Source organism: Chenopodium album, chromosome 10 (assembly GCF_948465745.1).
Source record: "Chenopodium album chromosome 10, dcCheAlbu1.1, whole genome shotgun sequence".
NCBI classification, from domain to species: Eukaryota; Viridiplantae; Streptophyta; class Magnoliopsida; order Caryophyllales; family Amaranthaceae; genus Chenopodium; species Chenopodium album.
The window spans coordinates 19,209,163-19,237,127 of NC_137843.1; the positions used below are offsets into that span (position 1 = coordinate 19,209,163).

Genomic DNA, 27,965 nt, shown 5'->3' on the forward strand with positions numbered 1-27,965 from the left:
AGTATGTCGTCTAGCCTTTGATAGAAAACCAAATTCCCAATGTTGAAAATCTTTTTTCAGTCTTTTGAAAAATAAGCTTGTAGTCTTCTTTCTTAAGGAAAAAAGGAACTAAAATGCACCCCAAGGTAACAACCCAAACATGACTCCAAGTCATGTTAAAGTGGCTTGCTAAGTCGGTTCGCCTTGTATTTGGAATTTTCTTCGAGAAAATAATTGATGATTTGTGAAACTTAATTAGTTGGCCTGAAATTTTGCATAAATCCTCAAGTATAGTTGATATGCTTTAGTGTGTGTAGTACTTGAGTATTTCATTTAACTTGACCAATGATGTCTTAGCTTGGTGGTTGAATAATAATATTATAGGTTTAAATCCCCTCATTTCCAGTTGTAATTTGTATTGTCATTGTGGTTTATTTTTGAAGAAAACAAAAAATGTTGGATTTTATATCATTTTTTCCTATCAATCTTTTGAAAAAAAAAATATATATAACAAACCACAATACCCATACTACACTTTTTTTTTTAAAGAAAATGAGCTATCCGCTTTATATAATGTGTTGCATATTTTAAGAGGTTGGATGAAATAATTTAATTAACAAATTATTTACTTTTCACAAATTTTTATATTTGGCTGGCCACATCATGTGGTCAGCCATCTTGGAGTACTTTTTTTAGAGTTATAGGGTTCTCGATCAGTGCGTGTTACAAGGAATACTCGGTCAGTATTACAAGAGTTACTCGGTCAATGTTATAGGGATCACTTTATTTTTTAGCAAGCGGTCATGTGGTATGGCTAGCCGCACATAAGACTCGATGTAATATATTAGGAAGTTTAATAAAATAAAAGGAGAAATATTTTTTTTAAAAAAAAAAAAAAAGTGGTAGTGAAAATAACGAAGACTTTATTATTTTTCAAATGTTATATTAGATCTTTCTATTTTTAAGCATGCAAATATTCTTCATTATAAAAAATTTATTAGGAATTTATTCTATAAAGCAATTTTTTATATGTGGCTGGCCACACCATGTGGCTGGGGGTTATTCGAGTTACTTAGTCAGGGGTTACTTTAGGGGTTCAGTCAAAGTTTACTCGAGGGATTACTCGGTTAAGGGTTACTTAAAGGGTTACTCTCGATCAGGAGTTATTCGAGGGATTATTCGGTAAGGGTTACTCGGTTAAGGGTTACTTGAGGGGTTCGAATAGGGGTTACTCAGTCAGGGGTTTACTTGAGGGGTTCGGTCAGGGCCGGGTTACTACTTGAGGGGTTACTCGCTCAGGAATAACTCATGTAACCCCGACCACACAGTTTAATCCTCCATTTCTTAATGTGTGCCCAAAGGTACACATTAAATCAGAAAAACCATCTCTTTATTAAGGTACCTATAATGAGAAAAAGATCTCCAAATTTTTACAAAATTATAATTTCTTCACGCTTAGTATTTGACTATGCATAACTGAAAGTTTGCAAGGTTGACTAAGATACTTTAAGTATATTTCTGAATTTTTTTTTCTGATACAATTTAATTGATAGGACAATATTGAATTTTATTATTTACATATGACACATTCTCTTTTTAAAAAAATAAATAAAAAAAAACAAAAAATTACACTTAATAAAATTATATTGTCGGATAATTTCTATTTTTTGCATTTGTGTAGTGGTAAGGCCACACATGCTTTTACATCGATTGCTTAAGTATGTAGTTGATGTAATTGTTAGTTGTCAACTATATGAAATTGCATTAAACAATAATCGATCACAAAATCAATAGATATATTAATATTAAAATTAAAAGTACAGAGTTATATTGTACTTCCTCCGTTTCTTTTTAGTTAACACGTTTCTTTAATCGCGTTTGCCAATGCACAACTTCAATCGTTAAAATCTTTAATTATCGAAAAGCAACAATTATAAAAAGTTGATATTTTGAAAATATATATATCCCGCGACGAATCGAACAAGACCCCACGTGATTATATTTTACATTACGTATAAATCACAAAACACGGTCAAAGAGAGGTGTGTGAATAGTGCTAAAGTCAAAACGTGTCAACTAAAAAAAAACGGAGGTAGTATTATTTTTTTTATTAATTTTTTTTTTTTGGTTTAGATATATAGCCACAAGCACATGTGATGAGAATCGATCTTAGAATCCTCTAAAAAACACGAAGGACGCTTTAACTAACTGAGATGTTTTTTTTTTTGAAAAAAAACTAATTGAGATGTTATAATTAATGGGTACTCATAACTACAGTATAATTTTGTGTTAATTTTTTTTATTTTTTTATTGGTATAACAAACTAAAATGTTTAATTTTGAAAAATATATTAAGTTCAATTTAAATGTTGTTGATCAAATAAGGACTAAAGAGGTAATGGGCATGTATTATACGTGGATGTAAATACCTTGGAAATAAAGTGAAGGGATAAGGATTGTATAGGTATAATAGGTGAGTAGGCAAGTAATCAAGTAATCAAGTATGTATTAAATGGGTATGGATACCTTGGTCGTGAATGAGGACAAAAATCATTGTACAGAATGCTAAGTTAAACATAAATTTTCATATGTGCTTGGTCACATGGTGTGGTCGGGGTTGCTTGGTCAAGTGTTACTCTATCGATCAAGGATTACTCGATCAATTAGGCGTAACTTGGTCATGGGTTACTCGATCAGGTAGCGGTTACTCGATCGGTCATGAGTTACTCGATCAGTGTTAGTATGTGTCGGCTTAATGCACAGTTTGGCTAGCCACACCAAAAAGGCGTAAAAATAACAGTATAAGTTTAAGTTGTATTTACTTTGAATCCTTTAAAAATAAGAGTAAAAAATTGTTTTAATAAGTACCTTGGCCATACATCATTATATTTTATCATTGAAAATAAGTTATGATTACTGACTAATTTACATAAATTAATTGTTACTCTTATATTCAATTAATTTAAGATTTTACGCGAAATAAAAATGAAGATTTTTAGTAAATTGTGCATTGCACGGGTGATATACTAGTTGAATAGATTAATTCAATCTTTATTATTTATTATATTATTTGTTTATAAGCTATATATCTTCGTTTCATATTAAACTAGTTAAACAATCTCCTTCGAAAGACAAGGTTTATCTCCTCTTTTCAAGGGAGAAATTTCTTAGTTTTGAATCCATGATATTAGATCTAATGGATTGTCGTGAAATTATTTCGTTGGTGAAAAAGTTATCAAGTTTTCAAATTCAGACAGATGAAGCAGAAGGAAAACATCCTCACGACTACAAAGGATCGTTAGATTGTCTCTCCAACAAGACTGTATTTTCCAGCGATATAAGCGGGAGATGTTCCACTGTGCAAGATCTACTTGATGATCATAGTTTTTATGAAGGGAAATTATATTTGATTCAATATCTTATGTATTTGTTAACGTCGAATCTCTATTGTAGATGTCGTATGACTTTTAATTAATGAAAATTTTGGCTATTAAAAAAATAAAATATTATTTGCAACAATTTGACATAAGGTGCGAGTAGAAAGTGTCTAATCGTTGCAAAAAATATGAAACGACGGTGGTATATAATTTAGGTCTTGTTCATTCCACCTCATTTTTTGCTTAACTTAAATTATTTTTAGGAAAAATTGGAAATAATAATCCCAACTTTCATCAATTTTGGTAGAATAATCCCAACTTTGAATTATACAAGAAAAATACGAACTTTAGGGGGTCTTCTTTTTCTTCAATCCCTAACCGGTCAACAAAAGTCAATGAGCTAGTATATCAGGTCACTTGACACGTGTCAAGCCCTGATTGGTCAAATAATTAAAAAAAAACACGAAAAATAAGAAAACCTAGCCAACCTCCCCTCTCCACGTCCCCTTCCCCCACCGTGCACCCTTACCTCCACCACCATAGCCAGACCGCCACCTCTCCCCTTGCTGGATCGCCGCCTAAGGTCGCCGTTTTCCCCCCTCCCCGAAACCCCTTCCTATTCCCCCACGCTGTAATACCCCGTATTTTTATACGTATTTTATTTAAAATAAGTATTTTGTGCGGTATTTAAATAATTTGAAATGAATTATTTATGATATTTTGATTATTTATTTTAAACAAGTTTGGAAATATTTTATAAAAGGAAAGTTTAATTTAATTAATTATTTTATTAAGTTGGAATTTAATTTAGGAAAGTTTTATTTTAGTAAAGTTTAATTAGGAAAGGGATTAGAAAAGATAAAAAGGGAAAGTTTAGGTAAGAAGGGTTTCTAGAGAAAGTGGTATAAATATTCAACACTTGGGCAAATTAAACTTTGCCCAGAGTGGAGAAAACCCAAGGTAAACTTTCTCTCCCTTCTCCTTTATTTTTTCTCTTTTTCAATCTTTTTCCCTTTCCCCTTTTCGGTTCACCACCGCCGGCCACCACCACCCCGGTGGGCCGCCGGCCACCACCAGCACCAGCCGCCAGCGGCGGCCACCACTAGTAGGCTGGCAGCAGCCGACAGTGGCACCACCTGCTGTCCGGCCACCCTATTCTCGAAAAAAAAATTAATCTTTTGTTTTTATTTTTGTTTAAACCTTATATCTAACCATAAATTATGGGTTTTATGTTAATTTTATGATGATTGATATTAAGTATGGTGCAAATTAATTTTTAGATTTTAATTCTAATTAAAAAGCCCTAATTTTGAAACCCTAGATTCATAAATAATTGATTATTGAAGGATTAAAATTTAGGGTAGTTTAAACCTTTAATTTAAGAGTTTTAAAGCATAATTACAGCAAGTTTTTATTAATATATATTGCTGGAATTTTTGGTAGGATGCTAAAAATCAAGTTTCTTTAAAGGATTTTACTTACCCATTAATTGGGATTAAAGTATGAGGTTTTAAATAAAATTTCAGCTTGTTTTAATTAAATTGTGAGTGGTTTAATAAGAGTATATATTGCTGGAAATTTATGTGGAGTAGATTTTAATGCCATATTATGATTTTAGTTTGTAGGAGACTTTGAAGTGAGTGATTTCTGTTAGTCGTGGCGATATTAAGATCGTATTCAAGGTACGTTCGCGTACTTAGCATATTTTTGGTGATATAGTGGCATGCTAGATGTGATTAATTAATTCCAAGTACTATCATGCTAGATTATGATTGGAAATTGTGGTTTGGTTGTTATTGGTGATTGAATTATGAAGCATGATTTATTTGTGATGGATTACTGATTTGGAAATAATCATTTAGCATGTTGAATACGAACCACACTTTTATTTATGGCATGATAGAAAGCATGTTTAATTAAACTAAATGTTTAATTTGGTTTGGAATATTAAAAGGGAATTTTATTATGGTTCATATGATTTTTATTGATGCGGCTATAAGTTGGGAAATGAGCTATGTAAGTGTCTATGTACACGAGGAATAAATTGTATGTTGGTGCCTTAGTGCACTTAAGGTGATTTTAACACCGAGGGATAGGATTTTTTGCGCATTAAGCGTTTAAAGTGTCTTTGACACCGAAGTAGATTTAAAAAGGGTTCAACATAAATAATATGTGGTCACTAATTATTCAAGAATTAAATTGGAGTGTTTAATTGTTTGAACAATTATTATAATTGTATGATTATGGTTTGAGAGTCATCACCGAGTTTAATAATATGTAAATAACGTAGAGTGAAAGAGATTACTCACCAAAACTCTTGGAACGTATACCTTGAGTACGAACATATGGGGGGAGTTATGGGGTTTTATATTTAACCATAACTTCTACTGGGAGTACAGGACGCTGTATTTTCCTTTCATTATTATACGCAGGAATTCCGCCACTTACGAGTGGTTCTTTTATACTGGCACGGTTAGCTCCCGTGTTAGTACCCTTTATTGGGGCAGGTTAGGGGGAAAACTCGTTCGATGCGTAATCAAAACTAAATAAATTATTTAGTTACTTAGTTGAAAAGTTTTGTTGTATGTTGTGTGCTTGAAAACTGGTGCAACAAGGTAAGTTGTGTGTTGATAGATAAAAGCATGTTAGTGTGTTTAACTACGCTTATGTACTCAGCTTCTCTGATTGTGTGTTTGTGTGTTTGTTGGCCTTGTTTTTACCTTGGCCCTATGATGACCCATTTTTAATGGAGAGTAGTGGAAACAAGTAGAGAGAAGTTTTTCAAGTGATGAAGCATATTCATGATGGGCATGAGTGAATAGCGAATCATGCTAGTTTCTATAAGTTTATGATATGTTTATTGCTTTAATTATTTTATGATATTATTGTTTGTGAGACTAACACAACGGTTTTGAATTTGGTTTGGTTTTGTTAAGGGCCTACAATGGTTCCAAGTTGTACGTTTGACTTTGTTTTACTTTGGTTAACTTTACTTTTGTTGGTTGACTTTTTAAGTTGAGTCGTTTTAAATATTTTAAAGGAGAGTCTTCCGCTGTGTGTCTTTGATAGTTGCCTTAGCCGTTTTCACAGTGGTGGTAATGTCTTAGATTTTCCTATTTTGAGTTTTAAACAGGGCAAAACAGGTATTTTAAAAGAAAGGAATTTCTAGGGTGCTACACACGCAACCACTGAAACCCCAAAATCGAAGCCACCGAAAACCCAAAATTAGAGCCAGCGATACCCCAAATCGCAAATTCAAAGGAGTTTCGCAAATTCAGGGGTAGGTTAGGTGTTTTCGGGATTAGGGGAGAGGTATCAAGTGAGTTTCATGAAGGGTATGCCAGCCGGCGTTTGTGGCTGGGGGAATTGAGAGGAGAGAGAAAATGAAAAGGGGTTACGTTTGGTTGGAATTCATGGTTGGGGCCAAAGTACGTGCGTACGTGGTGGCCGGATTTCGTGGCTGTTGGATGAATCTCGTGGTTGGTGGCTGGGTTTCTTGGCTGGCCGGATTACATGGCTGGTGGCCAGTGTCCGTGGTTGGTGGTCGGATTCAAGGATTTTTTGATTTTGTTTTTTTTATTAAATATTTTAACCAATTAATTTGCGACAAGTGTCATTTAACCCAATTTTTTTAACCCATTCAACCAGTTGCCGATATTTGGGATTATAGAAAAAGAAGACCCCTTAAAGTTTGGGTTATTCCAATATAATTCAAAGTTGGGATTATTCTACCAAAATTGATGAAAGTTGTGATTATTATTTCTAATTTTTCCTTATTTTTATTGAACAGAAATTATTTTGTTGAACTTAAATTATATTGATTGAACTGAAATTAATTTTAATGAAAACATATTATTTTACTGAACTGAAATTATTTTTGCTGAATTGATATTATATTTACTGATTTTCAGTTATATTTCTTCTTTAAAGTTACTGATTTTATCAAACTGAAATTATTTATATTGAATTGAAACTACTTTTGTTGAACTGAAATTATTTTTACTAAATTTTTTTTTAAGGTGAAGTGAACTAGACTTTAAAATATAATAGAAACAAAGACATTAATTATCATCAAAATAAGGTAAATTTTGTAAATAACATTTAATATATTTTCACCTATAATCAATTAGGTGTTGTTTAAATTAACTTATTTTTATTTATTTCAGAAAAAATAAGTTCAGATCAGATCATCGTTTTATGTGCGGTTAATTATCGTTAAATATTTTTAATTTTGTTCCTTAAAAAAAATTTAATTTTGTAATGAAAAATTTAATTTTGTAATGAAAAATTTAATTTCGTAATGAAAAAATTATGAAAATTAAAATAAAATACACATTATTACGAATCTAATAAGATCCCACTTGATTTAATTTTTTACTTATACCTTGTCATATACTTAAGGTCTAGACCTGATCAAGTTGAGCCCAACCCGATTTTGGGCTGATTTTAACAGTTTTTCTAGGGCCAATTTAAAATTTTTTTTTGATAGGCTAAGAAAATCAGTTTTATGCAATTTTAATTTATTTTTTTTGGCCCAGCCCGACTAGTTTCAAATTTCAAAACTTTCGATTCATAAATTGAAAACAAATTTAAAAATCAAAGTATTATTTGACGTAGGATAAAGAAAGGATGCGCACTTGCGTATTTTAGTTTCGGCGGGACTTTAAACTCATACAGTCATACTCAACTCCAATTCCAGAAAACCCCAGACCTAGATTTTTACCCTAATATGGTGAGTAATTTTATACACAAAATCTCTTGTTTAGAATTCGATTTCAATTTAATTTTGAATTCGATTTCAATTTGATGTTTGATTATTCTCAATTTAATTTTGAATTCGATTTCAATTGATGTTTGATTAATCATAAAAAAAGGGGGATTCATATGAAGAGCTTGAACCATTGTTCGATTATCGCCGAGTTCAACCCGTTACTTTCGTCAACCTTGAAGGTTTCCGACCCTCATTCTCTCTCTTCTTCCTTCATTATATTTCCTTAATTTATTTTTTTTTATAAGTTTTTTGTTTGTTTGTTTGTTTGTTTGTTTGTTTGTTTGAACAGATGATTCTGATTCAGATTCTTCGCCTTCCGTTTTGCCGAAGCGGAGAAAGACTTCCACTAATGATGTATAATTTTTTCCTTATTTTTTTTTTTTGATGATTTTTAAATAATTTTTTGGTAATTTGAGCTTTAATTTTCAATTGGGGTTGCTTATTTAATTGTGATTTTAATTGGGGTATTGTAGAAAAATAAGGAAGAGAACAATAGTGATAAATGGAAATCAGTTCAAGTAATTAATTGCGAGGATGAAGATGAGGAAAAGGAGAATTTGTTGCCGCCGCCTCCAAAGAATGTAGCTCCTTCAAAGATTTTTGAAGATTCCACCATTAAGCAATTGAGGTAAATTTTTTCCTTCAGTTCAATTATTTGCTCATGCTTAATTTTTTTATTTTTTATTTGATAGTGTTTTTAGGGGATTCTGTATCATGTTTGAAGTGGTTATGGATGGTTTCTAGTTATTGTGAGTGGTCTGACTAAGAATTTTTAGACTATTTAGTAATACGTCGTCTTAAGGGAATAACTTTTGCTATCCATGATTGATTGTTTTAAGGGTGTGTTCAATTCACCTGATATTACTCGTCATTTTCCTTGGCAATATCATATGTTGTATGTTAGTTAATTAATCTCTATATATGTGCTAATGTACTTGGTCTTCAACAAAATTTCTATGTCGTTTATAATTTGTGAAGCGGAGTGCAATCAATGCATTTGAATCAAAGGGTTGAATGAAAGCTTTTGTGTCTGGTGGGAAGGCAGTGTAATTTACACCCTTATTCTATTTAGCATCATGTTCTTTGGCTTGATGAATGGAACATGTGTAGATGAGATATGTAATTTTATATATGTTTATGCCATCCAAGGAGTGTATGGTGTACAAAAATAAAGGAACAAAATGGGTTAAGCTGCTTGTGTAATACTAGGTGAATGGACTGCAGTCAACAAAAGATTTTTCAGCATTTTCTAGCTATTGAAACTCCTTGAGATTTGGAAGTATACTTCAAACGTAACTTTCTTTTGTGACTAAGGCTTTGATGTTGTTATTTGTTGTTGTGGTGATTGGGAAATGTAACTCTCTATGCACAACTAAAGGACTACTAAGTCTGAGCAAGCTTTATCTCCAATTATTTTTCTTCTTCGTCTCTAAAGGGTCTCAAAGCTATGGATGAAATATTAAAAATCATGCCATTCTGGTACCAAAATTTATTTTTGAAGGATATTTTGGACTTGGATTTGCAATCGATAAATGAATTTAGAGAATGAGCTGATTGTAATCAGTAGACACGTGTAATTGGTGTTAGACTCTCAAGGTTATGTTGTAAAATTCAGGATATGTTTGTTTGTTTTAGATGTGTTTATCCTATCATCAAATTTGATTATGTATCCTTTATACACTTGAAGTCTTGTTTTGAAATTAATATGCAAAATTTGCTTCAACTAGGCTGTGGCTGTCTTATTGTATCGATATGCAGTTTTTTTTTGTTTTTTTTTTGGGTTTATTAGCCTATGTTGCTTGGGCAGGGTACTTCAGTGTAGGAGTGTAGTGGTGTCAATAGTATCTTTAAGAGGCTTGTATATCAAATAATTTGTCTACTCCTAGCTTTAGTTGCCTCTTCCTCTTTTTCATATCTTTGACTGATTGTAGTTCCATTTAGTGTGGATTGTGGAATTTCTTTAGGTGCATATCTTCGACAAGTGAGACAAATATAGTATTGCTTGAAATTGGAAGAGAGTATCTTAAAGCAATATAATTAACACTGTTTGGATAGTGAAAGGAAAATGAAAAGAAGGGGAGGGATGGGAAGGGTAGGAAAGGAAGGGAGGGGAGGGGAGGGGAAAGAAGAATGATGAGTTTTCCTTCAAAATCTCTCCATTGTTGGAGAGATTAATTTCTTGCATTTTAATCCCTCCATATCTCTCCCCTCCAATTCCCTTCCTTCCTCATTTGCTATCCAAATGAAAGATACTCCATCCCTCTCTGTCCCTCCATTTCTTTCAATTCAAACAATGAGCTCTGGTTATTACCTGCTCAACAGTTGCCATGAAGCGGTGTTCTCATTTCTCCGATAGTTTTCTCTTTTATTTGTAGTATCTAACTTAGGGTGCCTTAAGGATTGGGTCATCTAATTTTCTTGTCTTTATGTTTTATGACAGGGCCTTTTTTTGTTTTTTTTTTTTTTTTACAAAAAAAAAAAATCTTATGTGGGATTCTATTTCCATGGCAGGTTAAAAAAGCAGGAGTGTGCGTCATTCCTCCAGTCAACTGGACAAGCTCTACAAGCTGCTGATGAACCATTTCCCTCTTTATCCCACTCTGTTGAAGAGGAAACTGCCAAGGAAGCACCAAAGCCTGCGGCTGCGGCTGATCGAACGAAGATAGTCATATCTATGCAAGATAAGGCTGGATCTAAACAATATCGAATATTTGCGGTACGTTTTATTACCTTTGATTATTTGACATAAGACTGCATGCAATTCATCAATTATTTTAATATGTTGCGTCACCTAGTGTTTCAGTCATAAATTAATAGCTTTCAATTAGAGTTTCTTATTATTTGGATTTTGTTTGAAACTTTGCTTTCACTTTTAGTAGTCACTAGTCAGAAGTTTGGCTAAAGGAATAGTAACACTGGTTATATAGGAACTTTTCTTTAATTTGTAACATTCCTGGTTTTTATAGATTTTCTGTGGCCTAGTGTGGCTTGATAATGATGTTATGTTAGCACCAATGTAGCTGTAAACCAGTCAATATACCGGTCATTTTATGCTGCTAGTTGTACTGTTTGTCAATTAATGGTAGATTATGCACAGCTGGCTACGCTTACTACACTGGTATGGTTTGAGGTCCTAATTGTTCAGGAAAAAATTAGTTCAAATAAGGGTTTATAACGGCTACCCAATTTTATTCACAATTAAAAATAAGTTCTAATAAGGATAAGCTTAGATAAGTGTAGGTAGGTTAAAATAAGTTATATTAAGTTCATTTAATTCGAGTAAAAATCTGGTGAATGGAACACATTCTTAGTTGTAAATTATGTGTAACCCTTTTTTAACCTTAATGTATCCTTAGTTGTATATTGGACTTGGGCAACCCTTTTTAACCTTTATCAAGACATGTTAATTCAATGTATAATATTTGGACTCATTTACCCTATTTGAACTTTTTTCTGAAAGAAGCATAGTCTGAATTGCGGTTGCAGTAGTGACCACGATAACTGTCACATTGTTGTGGAAACGGCTTGTAACGGATATAAGAACAAAACGCAGCTGCGTTGTGAATTTTTTCAAAAAAAATAAAATAAAATACATTGATGAGTTTAAACCTTGTTTAAAAAACATTCCTTTAACAAAATATAACCAAACTTTACTATAAATATCATGATTTATCAACTAACTAACTAATTACTAATATATCATTGTAACTTAAATAGAAAATGGATGTAATGAGTAAAATAAATCTTCTATCACAGCAAGAGTAACCTTTATGTAATGGATGACGAAAAGACGTGATATTTATTGCAGCGTTATGTTAAGGAGTTTTGCAGAACAGAAAATCCACATTTGTTACATAATGGCCATTCAAATCGCTGAGTTTTTTATCCCATAGAAATAAGGGGAAATAAGGTAAATAAAACAAGGCATAAGTAGTTGGTAAGGTACTTGCCTATAACTGCTGCTCAATGGTGACTTTTATCATGCGATAACCAAGTGATCAGTACTATTTGTCTAGTTGCTGGCTGAGAACTTGAGACTTCTAGGAAAGCTTTGTTGAAGAGTGATGCTGCTCACTGTTATTTCTGTGGGGTTTTTAAGAGTCTTTGCATGTGTCTGGACTACATATTATGCCATCCAAACGGCTAATTCCAGTCATTGAAGCCTCAGTCAATTCCTCTATAGCTCTCTAATTTCTGTCTTGTATGAGATCAATAGATTAATTAAAAGGCAATGTAGGTCAAATAGGTTGAAAATCTTGAACAATTCAGATTTCAGAAAGAGACAGCCCACATAGGTGATGAAATGCTGTTGATGATGCCATCTCTTGTAGATTGCTAATTTCTAATAGCAATTAACAGGGTGGAATATTTTATTTTTTTGTCTGATAATGAATTTATTACTGGTTCTTTATGCTCTTCAATAAACAAAACATATTCCTGGCAAGGCTGGCATTCTGTTGGATTTGTAGCTGAAACTAGTGGTTTTGTGACTGAAGTCAGAGAAGCTAGTTTTGTGAGGCATTTGGTTTAAAATGAACTTAAAATCAGTTATATATTTTTATATTAAACCTTGGAGTATGATGGGTTCCTTCAAACTGTTTACATTCTGCCTTCTTTAAGATGCAGTACTCTGTATAACTTAATCTCAAGCTACATCTGCTGAAGAAGTAAATCTATGAAGCTGAGAGATTAATAGATAATAATAGCTAAATAGCTGCAGCTTCATGTTAAATTTCGATTTCAAGGAGTGAGAAATACAGAGTAGACACCAGGGTATTGGGGACCTAAGGCTACAGAGTTATAGAAAGTGTACCTTTTTGAAATCATTAAATATTCTTAATTTACAAGGTTTAGGACAATGTGGACTACTTCAGGATATTTGTTTGCTTTACTTTGCCATCTTTACGATTTTCCAGCCATTAATACTTGGTTTATCTTTTGCCTTGGTATAGGATGAGAAATTTGAGCAGCTGTTCACAAAGTATGCGCAGAAGGTGAAGACTGATGTACATAACCTAGCATTTACTTTTGATGGCGACAAAATTGATCCAGCATCAACGCCTCAGACCCTAGGGATGGAGGATGATGATCTTATTGAAGTGCATGTGAAGGCAAGCTGACAAGATATGATTTTTTCCCCCCCTATTTTATGAATTCCCGTTCATGTTTTGTGGTAAACAGTAAACTACCTAGTTTGGCATCCGCTTGGTGCTTTAATCAGTAGAGGAATTTGCAAAGCTAGTAGTGGAAAAGAAAAAGAAAAACTTTTCTTTTTCCTTTCTATTTTTGGAAATATTTTGCTTAACTGTATTTCTCTTGTCCTGCAATATGATCCACTTGCAGAAAATCTGCTCCATCTGTATTATTACTGATTTTGTGCTTGTGTGAGTTTCACTGCACTCTTTTATTTGCCAGGAAATGTTGATCAGCTGAAGTTATTCTTCCCTAACTGTAGAGGCTTAGGTTTAACGAGTTTTTCTGGTCCGATGGATGAAGTGAGAACTGAGAACCTCATAGTTCCGAACTTTATGGAACGAACAAACTTTGTTCATTATTCTAATAAAAACTTTTTCCCATGTTCCTAAAATTTCTAAGTGCATGCAAAGTGCTTTAAAAAAATAATAATAAATAAAAATTCTGGAATGATGAATAAAGCATTTTCTACACAGTTTTTGTTTAATGGTATATGGCCATATGGGCGTGGAAAAATGACAATCCTAAACAATCGACATAGTATATGTTTTAGCAATGCCAAAAATGATCCAAGTTCAATCAAATTCAGGGTGATCCTATCTGATCACTAACTTGATTAAACCCGACATTACTTGATTTCATTGTGACCTAATCCAACCCGAACTGTAAACCCGATTTGACATGCTGCTAGTGCCTAACTGAAGCTAGTGCTTATAACAAACGCCATCAATTTTCAAAAATGCTAAATTTTGAGACTAGTAATAATAGAACAAACGTGGCAAGATGGGACAATGTCATTGGGTAAGGAAGTGAACTTTTGGATGACATGAAAAGGTTTTCCAATAAAACAGGATAACGTAAAATGGGACCCACATTTGCCAAGTGGGTCGACCCACGTCGGCATGGTTCTTGCCCATCACCCCATTCCACATCACCCTAAAAAGTTGCAAAAAAGGGATAGATTTTAGATAAAAAGTGGACTCACCAAACCAAACACACCCCTAGATTTTTATTTTTTATTTTTCAAAATATATATATAAAAAAAAAAAAAAAGTTTCTTGTTTGCTGATAAATCATCTTGACTGATGACTTAACTGTCTTTCAATGGGAGAAGTACATCACTCAAATCTTTGTTAGATTTTATCAAGATTCTTCTTCACTCTCAGGTTGGATTTTTCTTAGAGTATGTTTCTATAACATGATTTTATCTTTTTTAATTTTTATTTTTTTTAATCATATGATTCATTATTATTCATGTAATAAATTGAACATGTTTAGTAACATAACTACATAAGATGAAGTTTGTATATTCGAAAATTTCTTTTATTAATACTTGAAATTCATTTTAATTTGGATCGCCGTTATGAACAACATGTGAGTACAAAAGTAATGAATATTAGTACCCAAGTCTCGAGATTGAATTCTGTACATGTTTTTTTTGGTAGGATTGAATGGATCATTAGGAGATCTAACCAAAACAAGTTTAGAAACTAGTGGGTCCTAATATAAGTTAATTTGAGTTCACCCTAAAAAGAAGTTTTAAGTCATAATAATTAAAATGATTAAGATGACATGAATAGACTTACCAAATGCTCATTATTTTATATTTTATATCATGAAACCAGAGTTAAGAGATTTTTTTTATTCCCTCTATTAATTTGACTTATGTTTATAATCATTTAAAATATTAGTAAATGATAGTTGACAAAACAGATAGTTACAAATTGTTTTTCATAAGATACTATGCAATCATATAAGTAGTTTTAGTTGGTTAAAGATATTCAAAATGTTTGAGTTTATTAACCTATGAAGTTTAACTTATATCGACAATCAACTTTGGATGAAATTAGATAGCAAGTTTGAAACTTGATTTGTTCATTGGTTCCAAATTGGACAAATGTAACCAACCTAAATCAAACTGAAATTCAAAAAATTTAAAAGTTGCTAGAAGACTAGACCAATTTAAAATACTAAATCGATCGATTGTAGCAAGACTAGGAACGGTTGTAGGCAAACTACAACATTGTATTAACCTATATCACTATCAATGGTTATATACAATATATAGCATTATGTTTCTAATGTGTAGAAAGTTCTGTAAGAAATAAATCTTGTTTTAGATACTAAAGCTAATGCCAAATTTGTCATTTGGGACAATGTGACAATTAATTGTGGACTTAAGGTTTGACAATCTTTATATAATTTGCAGCCAATGAATAAAGGGACTCGAAAATGGAAAAAACATGTGAATTTTGTGGAGCGCCAGGGCCAGTTGTATACTGCCAAGCAGATGCAGCACTACTCTGCCTCTCCTGTGATGCTAAGGTGCATTCAGCTAATGCACTCTTTGGTCGTCACTCAAGAAGTCTTTTGTGTGATTCTTGCAAGGAAAATCCGGCCAGTGTTCGATGCTTAGACCATCTGATGCTGTCATGTCAGGAATGTGATTTGTTCCTGCACAAGTGTTTTGCTAACCATAAGAAGCTGATGATTGGCAGTTTTACTGGATGTCCTTCAGTGAAACAGTTTGCAGAGTTATGGGGCTTTGATGTCAATGATCTCCATCAGTTTTCGACAGTAGAGTCTGCGACTTCTACTGCTAGTTTAGATACTGAACGAGGTTCTTGCAGCCAACTGCAGAAGGTAACCTGAAATTTTCTGTTATTTCAGCTGATGTTATAACTGAATATGGACTAATTCACAGCCTTATCTTTTCCTGCTTACCCTGCAGAAGTTAACGGTTGATAAGTGCTAACCTATAAAAGCGCTTAGAATCCAGAAACCTAAAGTCCTCGAGTATCAATGACCTAGAATAAAATCCTCATTCATTTCTTAACAACAGCTTTTTGATTACATCTCCAGTCATTCAGTGATATGAGTTTGTCAGAATCTCCCTCCCCTGCAGTACAGATGATTCTGTTTTTTTCCTCTTTAAATTCTTATAGAGGTTGATACATTTGATTAGTGAAATTTAAGGATTGTGGAGTCCATTTTTGTTTGAGTCGTAGAACTTGGTATAACTTATTCTGGTGTAGACTTGTAGGCACTCTGACATACATTACAAGGACCAGAATTCCCATTGTATGCTAATGCTAATGCTAATTTATGCGTCAAATACAGATCAGGTTATCAAAAACTCAGAAGTGGAAACTTTGGAATGACAAAGTGCAAAACATAATTTCTATGAATTGGATCAACACTTATATTAGATTATTTGCTATGCAGAAACTCAGCAATCATCAACGCGAGCAAAGCAATGGTTTAATCCTGCATCAGCTTTTCGAGTTGAAAAATCTTCAGCTTACTGAAGGAGATAATCAGAAAAAATCACTGCGACATAATGGAGAGTATGTCACATCCTCCTCGATGCACAGTAATTCAGGAACATTGCTCAATGAAGGACTCAAACAACAATCCAAGGAGCTCAATAAAATCACTAATGAACTTCAGAGCTTAGATATATCAAATCAAGTGCTAAATGGAGAACATTTTCCTTCGCCTATTTCTCAGCTAGATATATCTTCATCTGTAGCAGATCCCTTTTGGCAGCACAATAAAAGTCTGGTAGACAACGATCAGGTTTGTAGATCCTGATAGCTTTTGCAAAATCTGGTTTACATTCTCAAAGATTATTTGGATGTGGCACTGCAGTTTTGGTCGCAAAATTTGCAAGATCTTGGCATGTGTCAAGAACTCGGATCCATTGATGACTTCAACATGCCAGACGTTGATATAACATTCCGCAACTTTGAAGACTTACTCACAGGTGATCCTGACCTAACCCGAGCTTTAATTGAAGACGATGATCCTATGAGTTCAGATACTGAGAAGGCATCAATGAATAAGTTGGAAAAGAGTCTTATGGAAACAACACAGGTTTTTTATCATCCATTTATGTGTGTCATATCTATTCTGATGTATATATGAATGATTTATTTTATGTAATACTATTGCATTGCCTTTTCAGGAAACGGCTGCTACATTAGAGTCCATCAATAAGCATACTAATTTCAAGAAAGAAGCAAATCCATCGGACCATGTAACTCGTGGGCTATCCAAAAGTGTGGGGAATTCACCACATCCTTTTAGATACTCACGGTCAGCTACATTTACTTGTTCACGGCTCAGTGCTGAAAGCTGTCGCAGTGACTTTCTAAACTCCGAAAGTTCAGGGAGTTTCAGAAGAAGTGAATCATCAAACAATGTGGAAGAGTTAAATGGTGTAGAAATGGAAGGTTTGGAAAGTTCAATCAGAATATCAAAAGACAAAAAGAAGACTCGAATGTAAGTGAACAAATCGATTAAGAACGTGCCACCAATCATTTGTTAAGTACTTTCTCCATCGGGAACATATAGTCACATACTATTTTAGGATATCCGGAAAATTTCACAATTTCTAAAATAGTGATATACTTTCTGTAAAATCAGTTTCAACCTCTGCTACTGCCTACTGGTGACCATCTGATTTACAGGTTTTCTGAATCAACAGTTGCGCAGCTTCTGTACCATTCTCATGCTTTGTTACACATCACACATGAGTATTTTTTCACAGATTGGATACTGTATGATGCTTAGCCTAATTATATAATCCAAGATCTTTAGTGCACAACTTCACAACTTAAAACTTTTTTTTACCTGTCCTGCCTTTTCGAGTTAGCTGGTCTCAATAAGCTCGAGATTCAGCAAAATCTTTTTCTGAATGCCTGCTATATATAGAACTAAGATTTCAGATTCCTCATCCCAGTGTTCTTCTAGGAGGAAAACAATATGTGGTAAATGTTGTGAATGTGTTTTCTTGCAGTGAATGTTGTGGTGAAATAATTCAGATTGGAGACGAGTTGTGTGATTATGCAACCTTCCATAGTGCAAGATTACTAAGGGACTGATGTGATTTCTTATTACAGGCATTGTAAAAAGACTCAACTTGCACCACGCAAGGCTAGAACCGATTTGCATAAGAAGAACAAAAGCCGGTATGCCAAGTTACAGGGCTTTGATTCCGATACAGCAACTGTAACAAAGAGCTGCTGAACTGAACTGAATTCGACGACTTCCCTTGTTTTGATCTTTGTATGTACAATTGTGCATTCTTTCATTCTAGAAGTTTGGCTTTGGATATTTGACTCGATCTTTCCATGTTTATTTACAAGCCACACACTTACAAGCTTCATCTTTTTTTTTTCTAGCATTGTAGAACTAAATGTCATAAGCCTAAGCCGAAGCCTGATGAACGTAAACATTTGAGCTCCAGCATTTTCTTCATTTATTTTTGGTAATCAATTGCAATTTAGACCAATCAAATTAAGAGTATTTACATGTCAACATAAATTTTTGAAATCAACCAGTTTTTTTTTTCCCTTTTCTAATTAATATCCAAAATATGATTTGTGTCCCAATAATCTTAGGATAAAAGCACATAAGCATATTAATACAAGTTTACAACACTTTTTCTCCTAGTTTTTTTCTAGGGTTTTCCCTCTAGGTTTCTCCTTGGGAGGGTGTTTTTCTAGCTTTTTGCTAGTTTTTTTCCCAATTTTTTTAGGGTTTTCCTTCGATCTTCTCCCTTTTTCCTCCTTCATCCTTCTATCCTTGATCTTTATTGTGATTATTATTGGTAGGGGCTACCACTGGTTTCTTGATCAATGGTAAGCCCCCAAATTCCTTTTTAATCGCTTATAATAATAGATCCCATCCTTATGATGGTCTTGATCGGTGTAGATGATTTCCCTTTTGTCATCGAAAGTTCTAATATTTTGGTGGTGGTTCATGCGGCGTTGAATAAATTGTCAGATCAACGATTACAATTAATTGAATCAGGTTTTGTTCAATTCAAAGACTATAAAAAATCCCAAGGCCCCTTGTAGAAGAAGGCTGCAGAGGACAGCGATTCAAGAGACGAGGGTATTCATCAATGTCAATTCTCACTTGCGATCGTAGTTCTACAGAATTAGAATTGTTATTTGATTCAATTTTCATTGTATTTATCGTTTCTGATTTCTTTTGTTGATGCTGTATGGCTTCTTATTAATGAATTGATCTTCCCTTAAAAAAAAAAAAAAAAAAAAAAGCCGCAGAACAAGCTAAACCTTCAAAAATTTAGGAAACTAATCAAAACTGCTTAGCATAATAATCTTAACAGATAGAATATGATAAATATTCTAGATATTATTTTGTATAAAAGGATATAGTTTGTTAATATTATATAATTATCTTGTGAGATTTCCTAACGTGTTTAAGGCTCACCCTTGTAACCCTATATATATTTGATCAACTAGGTTAAATCCCGTGCCATGCACGGATGTTGAATAAATTATAATAAAAATCTAATAATTATATATTTATATTAAAAAAAAATGAATCAATTGATCAATATATTAAACCGCATGATATATATTATTTCGTATTAATATTTAAATATATAATACAAAGTAAATAAAATGTGCAAGTTGATATTTTAGGAAGTTTACTTTAGAGTTTATATAAAACAAAAGTCATAATCTAAATGCAACCTTTTTTTAATATAATATTTTTTTTTAGAAAGCAATTTTGGCGGAAATTTTTTTAATAATGCACTAGATAAGTCCTGTGCGATGCACGACATAAAAAAATTTATTGAAATAAATATATAATTTATATATTTCCCTCATATGAAATAAATTATAAAAAAATAACCATTAATTGCCATTTGTAATGATATTTAGATCTTATTAATTTTGAAGAAGAATAAAAACTTAAGCAAATTATGTATTACGGAGTACTCTTTATCGAGAGTAGTTATATTTTGAAGTTACATAGTCACTCATAAATACATAATATAAAATAGGAAAAATATTGTGTAGAACAGACTCACATGAGTCCGTTCTATTAATAGGCCCCGCGCGCGGCCCGATTTTATATTCTTCTTCTTCATCTCTATTGCTTTCTTCTGCAAACCTTCAACCATGAAAGGACTCTCAACAATGGCGGCGACTTTCTCAAATTCTATTCTTCGTCAAGAACTTATATGACTTGTACTAATTTTCTGCACTAATGTTCCCAAATAGAAGCTCGGCTGCTTTATCGGCAATATGAAGTGGAATATACTCTGAGTCATCCCATACATATATAACTGTATTTTACTAGAATAGTCCATTAAAAAGTATTCATACAACTTGAATTGCATTATGTGCAGTAAAACTTCATTATCTGATCAAGCTTTTTAGAGTATGTAGTATCGGAGTAACATATTTTACAAGAAATGTCAGATATTAAGTTTTTAATGTCAGCTATTAACCTTTTAATGTTTGATATAAAACTTATAATGTCAAATATAAAACTTTTGATGTCAGACATTAAACTTTTAATGTTTGTATGATAGTAAACTTGTAAGGTTTGATATAAGAATATTATTGTCATATATTAGAATATCATTGTCAGATATTAGAATATTATTGTTAGAAATATTTTAAATGTCAGATATTAAATAATTAATGTCAGATATTTGGTTATTATAGTCAGGTATTAGGTTTATTTTGTTTGGTAAAAAATTAGTATGGTCAGGTGTTAGGAATCTTTTGTTTGGTAATAGATTAGTATGGTTAGGTGTTAGGAATATTAGTGTCATGTATTAGAATATTATTGTCAGATATTAAAATATTAGTGTCATGTATAAGAATATTATTGTTAGGTATAAGAATATTAGTGTCATGTACTAGAATATTATTGTCAAATATTAAAATATTAGTGTCATGTATAAGAATATTATTGTCAGGTATAAGAATATTGGTGTCATGTATTAGAATATTATTGTCAGATATTAAAATATTAGTGTCATGTATAAGAATATTAGTGTCATGTATTTGAATATTAACACATGTGAAGGACATTTACAGCTTCATTCATCATTTGTTTTTAGCTTTAGCAAAAAGGGGGAGAAGTTGATGATTATGTGAGTACCCACCGACATTATCTTCTGAAATAACAAGAAAGCTAAAGATTTACAAGGCATGCAATTTCTTGATAACTATATTAGGTAACAATTAACATTTATTTACAAAACAAGTTTTCTGGAATCGATAAATTCGAATGGTGAAAGAATAATGAAGTAAATAGTTCAGAAATCAAATGAAAAACCAGATTTTTGATCTGATTTTCTCTCTCCTATAATTTCATTTTTAGTTGTTGTAGGAGAGAGAAAGGTTGAAGTATCAAAGAATCGGTAGTTTCTCGATCTAGACTCGGAAGCCGATCTTCAAAGCTCAACCTTCTTCTTCGGAGTATCAACAATGATGAAAAACAATCCAAGAAAATGGAGGAAGAAGCAGTACTAATTTAAGGCAGAGTTGGTGTCGCGGGCCTCGCGATCGGGTTTAGTTTACCCGCGCCTTTTTGTTGGTATTTTGTTATTGAGCCCGGTCTCACGTGAGTCAAGTCTCACACAAAACCTTTTGTATAAAATATGGAGTATAACAATAATAACAATAATAATAATAATAATAATAATAATAATAATAATAATAATAATAATAATAATAATAATAATAATAATATGTTATAAATATATTTGTGGATGCCCATTACACCATTGTTGTATTATTCCAGAACTTTTTAGATTTTAGGGTTTATTATTCTCCAAGCAAACCCTATCAATTGTACTGTTTATATATATATGTATACCTTCCTTATATGAAATACAAGTAGAATAATTATTTTATTCTTTCTCAATCTTTGATGTTTTCCCTTTATTTATAACACGTTATCATCACCAAACTCTAGCCAATTGAGCAAATTAATAAAATAATTGATTTGAGGAGGCTACTAAGAAATTCACATATTGTCGACATAGTTCTGTAAGTATCAATTATGTTCATGTCTCCCTATTACTTTTGCTCATGAGTTATTGGCTTATATGGAAAAAAAAAATTATATTATTTCCTTCACATATTAGCATCTCTCGGTGTAAATTGCTTTACGATTTAGAGTTCAATAGTACGTATTGATATGTTATCGAGTCATACGATTCATTGAAATGGAGTTAGATAAAAAAAAATATATATAGTATCTCTTTAATTGCTAATTATCATCATTTCTTTTACGCAAGTAATTTCGTAAAACAAAGTTATATTGCATCCAATAACTTTAAATGTTGGTAAACTTCTAAAAATTATCAAAAGATCGGCCTAGGCTTTTTACCAATTCTTTGCTCAAAGTTGTAGGCAAGTTGTTAAATATGTATAAGTATGAATTAATCCTAATACTTTAATTTAATTTTAATTTCAATTTACATTATTACTTCTTTTAGTATTTATTCGGATAACATGTTTGATAAAATATATCACATATATCCTAAGGTATCATATATTCTATCAAGGTTCATGATTAAGTTTTCACAATTGAAATCCATCGGGAAGTGATAAATAAAGTTAGGCTATTTGACTTGAAATATGGAGGATAATTATTTTACTTAATTTTTTCGTTTAACGGAGGATAATTGTTTTACTTATTTTTCGTTTTCTAATAAGTTCCTTGTGAACTTATTGACAGTATGACATAATTTGTCATTTCAGTCATTTGTTCATATGAATCATAAAAAATAAACTTTTGTGGGCTTGTGGCCATTACATTAGTCATATTTGCATTTTAGGTAAACTTAATTCTTAGTGTAATTATGTGTATGAAAGTTATCCATACTAATTTTCTCTAAATTAATGATCTTTGGATTAATCGGCTTAACTTGACTTTGATTATAAGTTAATATTGATAGAATATAATGTCGTTATATTCCCCTTGTATATCTTTAAGTAGATCTTTCTTTTTACACTCTATCCTTAGTTAATTAACGATGAAATAAGAAAGTCAAAGTTTGTTTCCATAATGTTAGGGATAGATGTAAATAATCTTTTTAGTATTGATTTTACCAATTATGAATTATTTATTGGTTAGTGTTTATAATTGTATTTCAATAAATAGTTATAAATTTTGGAAAAATCATACACGATTGTTTAAATATGGATTTGAGAACAATCTCTTACTTTGTTACTTAGATGAGAACGGAAGATCAAGTTGATTCATGAATATAATTTTAGTTTGTTATGATGATGATGAATATTTTCAAGAGATATTTATTCTTTCCTATGAAATAGGTAAGATGAGTATTAAAAGTTAATACTCTATAACTGCATTTTTCCCGATTTTATTTATTTATTTATTTTTTTTTTTACTATAAGTTTCGGATTTTTTTTTTCACGTACATGAATTAAAATTACAATTGACATGAACTTAGTATCATGGTCAAATTATTAGTTAAGTTGATAGTGTATTGTGAATCACATTGTCATGGCTAAAATACTACACCGGGCCCAAACCGGATTTTACCTACGACCCAATGATCATGTGGAGGGTCCAAAGGTTTAATCCCATTCCTAAACTAATTAGGATTTAATTAGAAGCTTCTATGAATTTCTAAAAGATCTTAATTATCCTTTTTGAAAAGATAGAATCAAAGAGTTTGAAATTGAATAAAACTTTCCTTTTTTAAGTCCTAATTCTATTCGAATTTAAAGGTGTTCAAAGACAGTAAGAAATTATTTTTGTGCCTCATAATTTTTATCCAAATATTATATGGTTGGATAGATCTTGAAATTATCTTTCCAATGATATATTATAATATTAATTCCGAGCTATAACGAAAAAGATATGAATGGAATACGAAACTCTATCCAAAACTGACACCGTTCCACTATTTCGGCCATATCTTTTTATCTACAAAAGATTTTAATCTGATTCTAATTGGGTTGCAAAGTAGACTTCAAGAGATTTCCAACTACATATTATATGACTTATTTGGACTTGTGGATCAAAAGATATGATAAAAACAAAATCCGTAAAAACTGTCTTGCAGCGCCGGACAACTGGCTTGTCGCGCGGCGCTGCACTCTGTCGCTCGGCGACAGAGGCTATTGCGGCGACAGCGTCGTGTTTTATTCCTTTTCGAACTTCAATTCCTTTTTTATCATATCCGGATTGTTTTCATTATAAATAGGGTCCTTAAACCTCCGTTTTCAATAAAAAAAAACCAACTCTCATCAAGAATTTCTTGATACTCTCTCTCTCTTTCTAAACCAACTTTTCACAAACAAAATTCCACATTCACATGATCTAGACACATCTAGCCAAGTTCGAAGTTACCTTCACCCTAGACGTAAAAGGTTATAATTTCTGAGGGTTTGGTCCCAAATCTCTATTTCAATTATTTAATTTAATTGTTTAATTTATTATTTTCCTTGAAGTTAGTAATGTGTGTATTTTGTTATTAGAAAGAGGTACGAGGCATCTAAGTAAGTACTTTAATTGTTTAATTGATACTATGATATAGAAATCATGTTAAGATTGTTATTTTGGTTCCTAGTATCATGTTAGGATGCTTTCCTTAGTATGATATTTAGGGTGATTTGCTTATATCAATTATGATTTCTAGGGTGCTTCCTATTTTCTTTCCTAATAGCATGTTAGTATCATGTTAGGGCTAAAGCTTTGATCTTTATTGTTTAGTGACATGCTAGGGTTTGTTATTAATCTAGTTAATATCTTGCCTAGGATCTTGCTATTATTATGTTTTAGCGTTATTATGATTATTATTATGATTATAATTATGATGGTTGTTATTATGTTGCTTGATATATATTATTATTTGTTGTTGCTTGATCACGCCCTCTTTTGGAGGATTAAAGGGAATTTGTACTTGTAATCACGCTTAATAAGATAATTAATAATCTTGTTTAGGCTAATTTGATTATAATTCAAGTGATCGCCAATAATAGTTTTATTGTGCATTAAATTCAACCAACATAGATAAACAGGTTTAGGGTAAACCTATTGATTGCATGTTAGTCAGAAAGCGCACATGAATACGAGAAGAATAAAGTAGAGGCCTATTTTTAGGGCAGGTTCAATCTCTTTTAGGTTGGATTTGTACCCTCATCCTCGAACACCAGTCATGGTTCCAGACCTATTGGAGTTGACGATCTCCTAGATCGTTAAGGGGTGTAACCTTCACCTTATGAACGGTTTACAAGTTCCTAAAACTTGTTGGCGACTCTTTTGCTCTAGCTTCCTTCCCTTTGGACGCCACCATGCTTAAGTGTATGATCACAGTGGGGCTCAAGTTTGAGGTAATGCTTGAAATATTCCCCACAGTCTCAAACACAACTTGTTAAGTATTTCACATTTTTGTGACAAAGGTAACTCTGTTAGCTTTATTTCTAATAAATGCAAAATCATCCACAATGATACTGGAAACATTTTATTAGAAGGAACTTGTAAAGGGAACACATATATTGTGGATCTCAACGAGGTTCCTAATAGCAGTCTAACATGTCTTAGTGTTATTGAAGATGATCCTCTACTATGGCATAAAAGATTTGGTTATGCAAGCTTTACCTTACTTGATAAGCTTAGATCCAAGGAATTATTAGAAGGGCTTCCTTATATTAAGTTCCTATATGATAAAGTATGTCATGCATGTGTCAGAGGTAAACAGACTCGAGTTTCTTTCAAATCAAAGAAAATGGTAAGCACTAAAAGACCTTTGGAACTTGTTCATATGGATCTTTGTGGTCCAACGAGAATCCAAAGTAGAAGTGGTAAGAGATATGTAATGGTTATTGTTGATGATTACTCAAGGTTCACTTGGGCATTCTTTCTTGTTAGCAAAGATGAAACGTTTGATGAGTTTGTTGCATTTATGAAGAAAGAACATAGAAGAACAGGTAATTCCTTAGTGCATCTAAAATCAAATCATGGAACAAAATTTGAAAAATCCAATTTGATGAATTCTGCACAAAACATGGAATGGATCACAACTTCTCTGCCCCAAGAACTCCACAACAGAATGGAGTAGTTGAACGCAAGAATAGAAGCCTCAAGGACATGGCCAGAACAATGTTGATTTCAAGCGGTCTACCTAGGAACTTTTGGGCAGAAGCAATGAATACAGCCTGTTACATTCTAAATAGAGTATCAGTTAGAGCCATTACCAACAAGACTCCCTATGAACTCATCAAAGGGAGAAAGCTAATATTTCTTACTTTAGATCTTTTGGTTGTAGATGTTTTGTTCATAATAATGGTAAAAGAAACTTGGGAAAGTTTGATGAACGTAGTGACGAGGTAGTATTCTTAGGATATGCCTCAAACAGTAAAGCTTATAGAGTTTATAATAAGAGAACAATGTGTGTTGAAGAATCTGTACATGTAATTTTTGATGAAACTGAACAATTGAATTGGTGTACAGGAGGATGATGATGATTTTAAAATAGGACTTGTATGAAAGTATGATCCAAATGAGGAATCAACATCATTGGAGAAGCAGCATGTAGAAAATGAAGGTGAGATAAACACAGAAGCAAATGAAGTGCAAACAACAGAAGATCCACAAAGGACTCCAGCTCAAAATCAAGATCAAGAACAACTGGAAGTTCCAGAAGAAGTTCAAGCTGAATCATAAAATCAAGTTCCAACAGAAGTACCAGTCAACAACAATTAAGAAAGGATGTATCCAATCAAGGACTTTGCACTAAAGTCCTGGAAGCATCAGAAATCACATCCAGTTGATGCAATCATGAGCGATATCACTAAAGGAACTCAAACCAGATCTCAGCTTAGGAACTTATGTGCATTTTATGCATTCCTATCTTCGATGAAACCTAAGAACTATACTGAAGCTCTAACTGACGCTGACTGGATTAATGCTATGCAGGCTGAGGTAAATGAAGTTGAACGAAATAAAGTTTTGCATCTGAAACCTAGACTAGTTGATCAAAAGACAATTGGATTGAAATGGGTATTCAAGAACAAACTAGATGAACATGGTATTATTGTCAGGAACAAAACAAGACTGGTTGTACAAGGTTTTAATCAACAAGAAGGAATTGACTATGAAGAAGCATTTTCTCTAGTAGCCATGTTAGAGGCTATTCGCTTACTTATTTCTTTTGCTGCTTATATTGAATTTAGGTTATACCAAATGGACGTAAAATATGCATTTCTAAATGATTTACTGAAAGAAGACGTCTATGTGGAGCAACCTCCTGGTTTTGAGAATCTAGAGTTTCAAAACCATGTTTACAAGCTTGACAAAGCCCTTTATGGACTTAAGCAAGCTCCCAGAGCATGGTATGAAAGACTATCTACGTTCCTTTTGGAAAATGGTTTTAAACGAGGTGAAATTGATAAAACATTGTTTTTAAAATCAAATGGAACTGATATCTTAGTTGTATAAATTTATGTTGATGATATAATTTTTAGTGCAACTAATGAATCTCTATGCAAGTACTTTACTGAACTTATGAGTGGAGAATTTGAGATGAGCATGATGGGAGTATTAAACTTCTTTCTTGGTTTGCAAATTAAGCAAACTGAGGAAGGCATTATGATCCATCAACAGAAGTTCATTAAGGAACCGGTTAAGAAATACAAGCTTGATAATGCAAAACTAAATAGAAATCCTATGGGTATAGCTGGGGGTGAAAGTTCGGTTTTTGGTTGGTTTATTGCCCAAACCCCGAACCACCATAATTCGGTTTTTGAATTTTGTAAACCACACGGCACCATATTATTCTTGAAACCAAACCAAACCAAACCATATAAATTTCGGTTTTCAAACAAAAAA

The 27,965-nt window shown here is 32.4% G+C and overlaps 2 protein-coding genes across 4 annotated transcripts; both read left to right on the forward strand.

Moving 5' to 3' along the window:
• Nucleotides 1-7,980: 7,980 nt before the first annotated feature.
• On the forward strand, nt 7,981-13,498 carry LOC145562330 (uncharacterized). The gene is made up of 6 exons (XM_081622568.1): nt 7,981-8,087; nt 8,230-8,305; nt 8,416-8,480; nt 8,600-8,754; nt 10,638-10,842; nt 13,079-13,498. Exons 1-6 carry the CDS (start codon nt 8,085-8,087, stop codon nt 13,244-13,246), a joined length of 672 nt encoding a protein of 223 aa, XP_081478694.1. The 5' UTR covers nt 7,981-8,084; the 3' UTR covers nt 13,247-13,498.
• A 131-nt stretch (nt 13,499-13,629) lies between these two features.
• Nucleotides 13,630-18,487, forward strand: LOC145562329 (putative zinc finger protein At1g68190). Of its 3 annotated transcripts, none has more exons than XM_081622566.1 (6): nt 13,630-14,502; nt 15,529-15,962; nt 16,545-16,898; nt 16,971-17,195; nt 17,287-17,603; nt 18,224-18,487. In XM_081622566.1, the coding sequence occupies exons 2-6, from the start codon at nt 15,552-15,554 to the stop codon at nt 18,348-18,350; spliced, it is 1,434 nt and encodes a 477-aa protein (XP_081478692.1). In that variant the 5' UTR covers nt 13,630-14,502; nt 15,529-15,551; the 3' UTR covers nt 18,351-18,487. The 3 variants fall into 3 exon arrangements, with proteins under 3 accessions (XP_081478692.1, XP_081478691.1, XP_081478693.1); XM_081622565.1 differs by having other exon boundaries at nt 13,630-14,485; XM_081622567.1 differs by having other exon boundaries at nt 13,630-14,485; nt 16,545-16,883.
• The last annotated feature ends 9,478 nt before the right edge of the window (nt 18,488-27,965 follow it).